The 9,669-nt window shown below is 38.3% G+C and overlaps 1 protein-coding gene across 2 annotated transcripts; it reads right to left on the minus strand.

Moving 5' to 3' along the window:
* Positions 1 to 520: 520 nt before the first annotated feature.
* On the minus strand, positions 521 to 8,737 carry SIKE1 (suppressor of IKBKE 1). Of its 2 annotated transcripts, none has more exons than XM_067727360.1 (5): positions 8,472 to 8,736; positions 8,133 to 8,238; positions 7,064 to 7,206; positions 5,750 to 5,863; positions 521 to 3,865 (listed from the first exon to the last, which is right to left on the minus strand). In XM_067727360.1, the coding sequence occupies exons 1-5, from the start codon at positions 8,628 to 8,630 to the stop codon at positions 3,764 to 3,766; spliced, it is 624 nt and encodes a 207-aa protein (XP_067583461.1). In that variant the 5' UTR covers positions 8,631 to 8,736; the 3' UTR covers positions 521 to 3,763. The 2 variants fall into 2 exon arrangements, with proteins under 2 accessions (XP_067583461.1, XP_067583462.1); XM_067727361.1 differs by lacking the exon at positions 521 to 3,865 and adding an exon at positions 4,000 to 4,222 and having other exon boundaries at positions 8,472 to 8,737.
* Positions 8,738 to 9,669: the final 932 nt, after the last annotated feature.

Below are 9,669 nucleotides of genomic sequence, written 5' to 3' on the forward strand. Positions count from 1 at the left end.
GATAATGGGCAGCCTAAAAAGAAATGTCAGATGTCTTCCGCAGCCCATTCCTTGGCCACTCAACACCAACACACTCCTTTGGCTAATGCTTACACTTGTTAAAATCTATTCAGTGTAAGAGGACTTGTGTCAGACATTGTTAGCTGCTTTACCAATACTGTTTCCTCTTTGCTAATAGAATACTGATTTTATTTGTGGCAGCTATGTCCCCAGCCTCCTTTGCTACTAGAAGTGACCATGTAACAGGTCAGGCAAATGACAAAGGGAAGTCTGTCTGGATTTCTGGGAAAGCGTTGCTTTTCCTCATAAAAGAGAATACATATAGCTGGCATACGACATTTCCCTTTTTTTTTCTGCCTTCAAACATGGACATGACTTCTGGCAGAGCAGCAACCTTCTTGCAACAAGAAAATTGCGTGAAGGCTGAAAAACAACATGCTAAGGAGACAGATTTGAAAGACAGAACTGCACCCTTTCCTGTATGTATCAACAGTAAGGATTGTTAAGCACTGATTAAGCATTGTTCTTTTTTTTTTTTTTTTTTGTGGTACGCGGGCCTCTCACTGTTGTGGCCTCTTCCATTGTGGAGCACAGGCTCCGGATGTGCAGGCTCAGCGGCCATGGCTCACAAGCCTAGCCGCTCCGCAGCATGTGGGATCTTCCCGGACCGGGGCACGAACCTGTGTCCCCTGCATTGGCAGGCGGACTCTCAACCACTGCGCCACCAGGGAAGCTCTAAGCATTGCTCTTTTCAGTTGCACGCACATACTCTCAGCTACACCACTCTAAAAAACAGATGACAATTATGTCTCATTCCTTAAGACTCCATTTATTAAATTCATGAAATTTTCTAATATATGGGCTGTGGTGTATCTTTTGCACCATTAATAAAATAGATTTTCCTCTCAAGAACCACTTGAACTCTGAATAGTATTTGGCATTTAAAGGAATCTTAACTTAATGGTTAAGAATATGTTTAAGTCTGGGTTTGAATCTTGGTTTCAGTTTGGAATAATAACAACCTCCTCGTGCCTGAGTATCTGTAAAATGAGGTACAGTTGAAATGGAGATTATATAATAACTAGAAAGCACTAAGCTTTCTAGTTCTACTCATTTTGTCTCTATTGGATTCTCAAGTTGTAAATAGTCCCTCCTCTGTACTCTATACATCCTTATATTGGATTTATCACATTGTTTGCCTCTTCTACCAGATTTTTCTTCAAAAACACTGTCAACGCCTCCCCCCTGCTTTTTAAAATTCATAACTCCAAATCAAGTGCCTAACATAGTAAACTAGACAGTCTCAAACTAGTGTCCTTAGAAGTTATCTGGGATGATTATTAAAATACAAATTCCTAGATTCCATCCCCAAACTTCTATTGTAGTAGGTCAGTGAACCACATTTTGAGGAACACTGAAATAGATCTTCAATGTTTGAATCAAATTATGCATAAGGTATTAATATAAGGTAATAAAGGTAGGTATCAATAATATTTACGCATTTTTCCAAGATACTTCCAAACAGTTTTAATTTTATACTTTGACTTGTAATCATGTAACTTATGATTTCTAACCATGAGGAAACCTCTAAAACCTTTCAGAAACAACTATTTATAGTTATCTGAACTACAATGTGATAATTAGAGAGTATTTATGAAAAACGCTGTGTACCTGATAGGTTGCTATATAAGTGAAAAATAAACCCTTGCACTTCCTATAATTAGACTCATTACTGAGTAAAATTAGCTGATATTCTCAAAATGAGATTTTTTATTAGAAAAGATAAGTTTTTACTAAAATTTTGCACATCAGTCAAGTTCCATCATCCACTGCAAAATAAACTTTCATACCCATTCAGACCAAAGTCAAGAACATTCCTTCTCCCCTTCAATTTTCTAATTACACACTATTTTCATAGTATTAACACCAGCTAGAATTCACATTATATAGGGTGCTGAGAATTCTTGAGGCTCATGCTTCAAGCTTTTGATTTACCAGGGGGAAAAGTTAACATTTAGATTTATCCTGATATCTGAGATGTAAAGAACTTTACAAACAACTCTAAAGGAACATAAAGCAGACACCATGTTATAGTTTAATGGGCCATTTGATTACGTTATCATTTTCACTGAAAACTGGCCATGGCAGCTGACCAATGGTATAGGGTACCTGCCTCCTGAATGGAACTGTGGAACACAGAGTGGCACTTAGGACATATACTGCAAGGCAAATGGCTAGACTAAAAGTTTACATACTCTTAGGAAATGAGATAAAAACGTCCACACTTCGGGTGGAAATTGTTCGCAGGATTCTGAATAGAAATTTGACAAATTCAAAAATGACATATACCGATTCATTACAGCCTACCATTTTAGGCAAAGTCCTTCGGTATTACTGGGATCAGATGCTCTTAGGATATCATGGAGAAATTCTGTTGTTTTATTTGGAGTTAATTCTTTACGGCTGTACAAAAAAAAGGTTACACCACACAAAGCACTAACAAAAAACTCTTTCTAATGATGTGTCTCTCCCATGCAGTATAGTGCTTTCGGTTACTGGGAAATATTGACAGGTTTAGCATTCATTATTTCAATTATTTTGGGGCAAACCTAAATTGATAGTATTACATGAAGTAATTTATAAGTTTGAAATGTGAGTAAACTGAGATGGGGGAATGAAATGATGAGTGGGCCTAGCTGACCACTTAGCATTTGAATCTCAACACAGCTTCTATGAATGTAATAAACTCTCATTAAGTGATACAACTTTGCTTCCTGTGAAAAATGGATCTAGAAAGAAAGCCAACTATTAGTACTAGTAATGAAAGACATCCAAGTAAGTGATGGTTCTTAATTGTAAATGAAAGTTATATATAAACTGTAGAATGTAGTACCTAAGAACTATGATGTGAATAAACCAATTATATCTTCTTCACACTGGGTAAACTACCCAAGCTGAAGATTTCCTAGTAGGACAAAATTGAAAAATTGACTACTAACATCTAATAGAATAAATAAAAGTTACTTTTAGCATCTGAACTAAGAGCACATGTGTGTGTAAACACACACAGGACAAATTTTTCAGCATTCTTTGAACAATACGATGATTATCCTACCACTAGTAAAAAAACAGTTGACTTATTTTCAAGTATGTTTCCCAGGGACTAGCAATAGGTTCTCTCAAATTAAGAGTAAAGACACCAGGCCATAAAGTGCCAACTCTTAGCACCAGAGAGACTTAAAACATCAAAAAAGGTGAATGACATTACAAATTAAAGAATCTGCCAATCTACTTCTGTGGAATTGTATTATTTTTCTCAAATGGAAACAAATCCAGGTTTATGCCAAATATATTGAAAAAGCTAATCTCTTTTTAAAATTTTTAAGAATTGCAATTTATAATCCTATATAAAATAAAATTGCTGGTTTATAATAAAATGCTCTAAGTTTCAGAGATATGAAAGAACAAAAATGAACTGAAAACAGTTCATATAAATTGAGGTCCCAGAAATGAAAATTAAAAGTAGTCTCTTAGAGAAAGGAATGGTGAAACTCAGTGTATTTTAGTGAGTATTTTCACTAACATACCCCAAAACTGTTTCGTGGACAGCCACTTTTGACTGCGAATTCTAAACTGCCACTTGATACATTTAATCAATGTTAAATCAAGTCTGAGGCAAGACACTGAATGGACAATACTCGAATAGAGAGATAATAACTTCCTTCCTCAATAAACAATCTCTAGCCGTCATTCAGAAGTTGAATTATTTGATAGCTTGGGAAGCAGTGTCCATTGAGTTTTCCTTCCTGACCCGAAGAGACTCACTACTGATGGACAATAATTCTCGAAGTTCCTTATTTTCAAGCTGGAAAAAAAAAGTATATGGTCATTTCAGGTATTTTGACTGTCAAATTGCATCAGAACACATTGTTTTGGGCCTGAAACAGAAAGCATATTATTTTAATTTTAAAAGTTTTAAGGAAACAAAAGAACTGAGAATTTCCTAAAATTCTACTTATTTATTCATTTAAAAAACATTTACTGAGTAATTTCCACATGCCACGTGTTAGGACTACACAGAAAAAAACAAGGTCCCTCTCCACTTGAGGAATTCACTGCTTGTCAAACTCTTTATAGTTCCCACAAGTTTTAGTATTGTTTCTTCTATCTTTCAAATTCCTAATAATAATTTCACTCTGCTCAATCTTCTCTCCTAGACGTCCTACGGTTTTGGAGAAAGGAAGGAAAGGGGGAAAAGAATCACTGGGCACACAGCCAGGTATCACACGCGTGTCTTACATCTATTATCTCACACAATAGGTAGGGTAAGTACCATTGCCTACATCCGTGTTCTCTTTGAGATGAGGACACTGGCCCACAAAAGTCCAAAAACTTGTCCAAACTTAGACAACTTAGATGTGGTATTGCTGGGGTCTCAATCCAATGCCCCTGTTTTTTCCACTTAAAATATTAAGTAAAATTTGTTCCACATTTCCTTAGGCTGTTTCCATAAGTGAGATAAATTAGGGACGGCGTAGACAAGATCATTCTATCATTTTACCTAACTCCTAGCTCCTAATTGGGACCTTGCCACTCCCTTTGATTTCCAGGTAGGGCAGTTTGCACTCTTCATCCTTATTCTCTCTGCAGGAAACTCTGGGAAGCCACAGCATTTTCAGGTTTCACTGAGAGTTAGAGCCCATGGTCATTAAACCTTGTACCATATAAAGTGCTTCCCTCAATACTCTGTATCTCTCTCCTAGCATTTATATACCATTTCATACCAAAATACTACTAGTCTTATTCCTTTCATTAGACTCTGAGCAGGGACCCTGTCTTTTTCTCTCTAGTATTTCTCAAAGGGCCCATGACAGCATCTTGTAATAAGGAACATTCAAATCATCTATTGCAGGGGTCCCCAACCCCCGGGCCTCTGATGGCTTCTGGTCCACGGCCTGTTAGGAACCGGGCCGCACAGCAGGAGGTGAGTGGCAGGTGAGCAAGCGAAGCTTCATCTGCCACTCCCTATCGCTCACATTACTGCCTGAACCATCCCCCCATCCCCACCCCCAGTCTGTGGAAAAATTGTCTTCTACGAAACTAGTCCCTGGTGCCAAAAAAGTTGGGGACTGCTGATCTATTGTAATGCTTTTCCTTAACAATTTTATGGGCACACTAACACCCCAGGCCTTTCTTTGTAAATTACTCCCATTTTTAATCAAAATATTACAGAAAATAGCTTTTAAAAAAAATCAAGACTATCCAATAAAAATTAATTTAAAAAAAATCAAGACTATAAGACTTATAAAATAGACTGCAGTCCCTTGACTTTGTTTCCCAAAGGCAACCACTTTTAATATTTTTATCTATTTCTTTTGGTATTTACTTCCATAATTCTACATAATATGCCCGGTACTGCTATTTCCTGATCATGAAGTTTAGACATTGCCTATTTGAGTTCTTTTTACGGCAGATGAGGCACCTTAGCTCACATGTAATCTGTCCCTTCCACTCTCTCTACCCTCTCAATATGATATCTCAATTTCTAGCTAATACACAGTTGGCATTTTCATTGTTTGCTGCTGATTACATTTCCTTTCTTGAAAAGGGTATGGAGGATGTATTTTAATTTTAAATCAGACCACAAAGGAAACATCAGTACATAACAGTGATAATACAGTGATGGCGTATCTTCCAGAGTCTGAAATCTCCGTAAAATATTGTGAACCTAAAGTATCAACAATCTTACCTCTAATTGTGCTAGTTTTTCCTGAATCTTACAAAATTGATCATCATCCATTTGAACTGCTTTCCTCATCACTTCTCCCATTTCACAGATTCTGTCGATCTGACTCTCAATTTCCTGTGAGGATATTAAGAATAAAAAGGTGAAAAAGTCATCTTTTTTACAGATAGGAAGTTCATGAAAACATGTGCATTATGATGTTAAAAGTTCATTTAATCTGTGGTACAGAGGTTACAAAGGAGTTTCACTACAATCTAAGTCCTCAGAGGTAAAGCCATAATAAAGTTATCTTGTGATATTCACAGATAATTTGTTTTCAAAAGATCAGTTCTAGTCTAACCACCCATTGGACACTGGACACTATCTCTAAATGGCTGTTTAACTTAAATTTGAATACTTTTATTGGCAGGAAGCTTACCATATTCCAAAGTATCTTATTCTATCATTGGACATATCTCTTAGCAAGTTTTTCATAAAAGCTAAATTCTGTCTCCTTCAAGGATCAGGTTTTCTCCTCTGGACCACAGATTATTATCTTGTCCAGATGTAAGCCATTCACATATTTAAAATATCCCTGTGCCCTATGACTTTAGTTAACTGAAGTCATTAAAATGCTTCAAGTGGGATCTAAGATGAAACTTATCTTCCATAAATTCCACTGCAGTAAATAGTGAGGTGTCAATCTATTAATCTAGGATTAAATGATATAGTACCTGTGAATGTACAATGACAACTCTGAAGCACTCTACAAACTTAAGAACAAGTACTCAGTCTCCCAAATTAAATCATAAGCAACCAAAGTATAGAAACTATGCCATGTCTTTTATTTTTTTAAACCATACTTCTCTCTCCTAACAACATAGTATGATGCTATGTAGTTCAGTTTAATAAAAGTTTACTGACCCCCTGCTATGTGCCAAGTACTATGTTAGGGATAAAAGATGAATTCATGCTCCTTACAACCAAGGAGCTTACAGACCAGTGAAATGTACAATAACTACCCAAGTATTTACTGAGCACCTTCAACACTAACTGGCATTCTGTTTGGTGGAAGAGCTAACTAAGCATTCATTAACATCTTGAAAAGAGATCTTGGTGAAGGGGGGAGGAACTTTAGTCTTACTCAAATAAAAGGCCCTGAGCAGCCCTTTACCCCCTTCTTTCTATTCATATCTTTACAAAGCTATAGTAAAACCTACAGCAAATGTGATAAACATGAAAGGAAAACAAGCTTACTTTTCTTCAAAAGCAAACACACAATCTAAAACAATTTCAAGATTTCAATTCATTTAGAATGTATTCATCAAAGTTTCTTACTGCAGAGTGAGACTGGTGAGCTTTCAGGACTGGTTCAGCATCCACTGCTTTTTTAGCAACCATTAACTGTAACATCTGTTTCCGGTATTTGCTCATGATGAGTTCCAAAGCATCCTGGTGTTCCTCCAAGGAAACCCATAGCTCTATCAAAAAAATAAAATAACTTGGCAGTGATGTCTGAGAGGTACGTCCTAAAGCCAAACTCAAACAGTTGGAATTTTATGACACTTCATGTAACATTATGAATCCAAAGTTGTAAATTAGTGTTTAAGTCCACAGAACTCAACAGTTATGGTCTATGTGAAAAATATCTTTCTAGGCAGTGGCAGCATAATCTGGTAGAAACAACATGGGATGTGGCCTCAGAAGACATGAGTTTAAGTTTAGTTCTGTGAGTCACTAGATTACGACTCTTAAGCAAATCATTTAACCTCTCTGAGCCTATTGCTTATCTGCCTTGTAATAATAAAAACCTTGCTTGTCTACCTCAAAATGAAGATGTGAGAATGTAATGGCATGATACACGTGAAAGCCCTCTGTAAACTGATATACAAATAACTATTCATACTACTATCATTAATAATGTATTCATCAAGCCCAAGAATATACACCCGAGGATACGATTTACCTCTTCCACCTTGCACAAGGAACATAAAAAAACCTTCAATCTTAGCTTTAATGTTTATTTCAATTAATATTTAAACATTAAATTTTAAGTCCTTGAGGATATTCTCTTGTTATGCAAGCCTCCATGTTGGGACACCTAATAAGCCATGCAATAATTCAACTCTACTAAGCACCTCTTTGATAAGCTGCCTTTAAATAAAAAATCAGTAAGACCTTGAAAAGGGTAATGTAACAAACTTTACTGATACTGGGCGAGCACAGGCTAACTTTCCTGTTAAAAGTACTGACTTGGGAGGCGAGAATTCTACCACTGAACCACCAATGCCCCTCTCTGACTTGGAAATACATACAGAATGTGCGCTTTTGTGAACAGTTTTGCAAGAACTTATGAAATATTACTGCATATGAAAAAATCATAACTACACAAAAAGGCCTGACCAACCTCTGTTTTCCTGCTGCAAGTCTCTAATCTGTGTATTCTCTTGGGACAGCAGAATGTGAGGTTTGTATTTGGACATGTCCTTTATATCGGATGCATCCTCTTGATACTGGACAAACAGAGACAGACTAATCGCGCATTAAAGAGAACAGCCGCAGATGCAACTTAATAGGCAGGAGGCAGAGCTTCAGGGCAGCATCCTCAGCCCCGACCCCGCAGAACGTTCTCACCACCGCCCTCTTGGACCAGGACAAAATTCCAGGCCGAGTGCCCACTCTACCTCACCCTCCACCCCTCAAGTGCCCGGAACCCGAGGGCACGGACCCCTACCCTCTGCCTGACCTGGTCCGGAAGCGCTGTCCCCGCCTCCCGCATAGCGGCCACCCGCCGGTGCAGCGCCGCTGATTGATCCACTAGCGACTCGGCGGCTGCATCGTGCTCCCGCAGCCTCTCCAGTAGAGTCTTAGCGTCTGTCAGAATCTTCTCGATGGTGCAGCTCATAGCGGCCCCAGGACGACAGTCGCAGAACCGCTCACCTGTGCGAAGAGTTCAGATCTCCCTGAGCCGATCTCAGCTTTACAGACGTCACTTCCGGGTACGTTTAAAAGGCGCCTCGGTGGTAGCCGCGATATGCGCTTGCGCAGTGGCAGCCTAGGCGGCCGGTGACCCGCTTCAACCGGCGGCTTTCCTGGAGTCTCGCCCAGGGCACCGCCCTGGAAGCCTGCCCTTGCCCCGCCCTTGGTTTCCTGTTTCCACAGCCTGGTGGTCGAGTTGTGTTAAAGCTGGGCTAGTCCGAGTTTCTCCTTTCCCTACTGGTTTTGATTGATGTGGATTGTTATTGTAACCGTTTTTTTTTTTTTAATTTTTTTAATATTGGTAAAATATGCATAAAATGTATCATCTTAACCATTCAATAGTAGTAAGTACTTCAGGTTGTTGTGCAGTCATCGCTACCATTCATCTCCAAAACTCTTTTCATCTTGCAAAACTGAAACTCTGCACCCATTAGACTTCCCCTATTCTGCCTTCCTCCCAGCCCTAGGCAGCCACTATTCTACCTTCTGTCTCTATGAATTTGACTACTTTAGTTACCCCCATACAAGTGGAATCATATAATGTGATGGCTTATTTCACTTGGCATAATGTCCTCAAGTTTCACACAACGTTCTGTTCATCTATTCATCTATTGATGGACCCTTGGGTTGCTTCCACCTTTAGGCTGATGTGAATAATGCTGTTATGAACACATGTATAACTATCTGTTTGAATCCCTCTTTTCAATTTTTTCGAGTGTATACCCAGAAGTGGAATTGCTGGGGCATCTGGTAATTCTATTTTTAAATTTTTGAGGAATGACCATAGTGTTTTCCACAGTGGCTGTGCCATTTTACATTTTCACCAGCAGTGCACAAGGGTCCCAATTTCTTCACATCCTTGTAGACACTTGCTATTTTCTGGTTGTTTTTTTAATAGCCATCTTAATACGTGTGAGATGGAGTCATTATTTTCTGCTTACCTTTTTTTTTTCTGTTTTAATTCA

The sequence above is a fragment of the Pseudorca crassidens genome, chromosome 2 (assembly GCF_039906515.1).
Source record: "Pseudorca crassidens isolate mPseCra1 chromosome 2, mPseCra1.hap1, whole genome shotgun sequence".
Classification (NCBI taxonomy): domain Eukaryota; kingdom Metazoa; phylum Chordata; class Mammalia; order Artiodactyla; family Delphinidae; genus Pseudorca; species Pseudorca crassidens.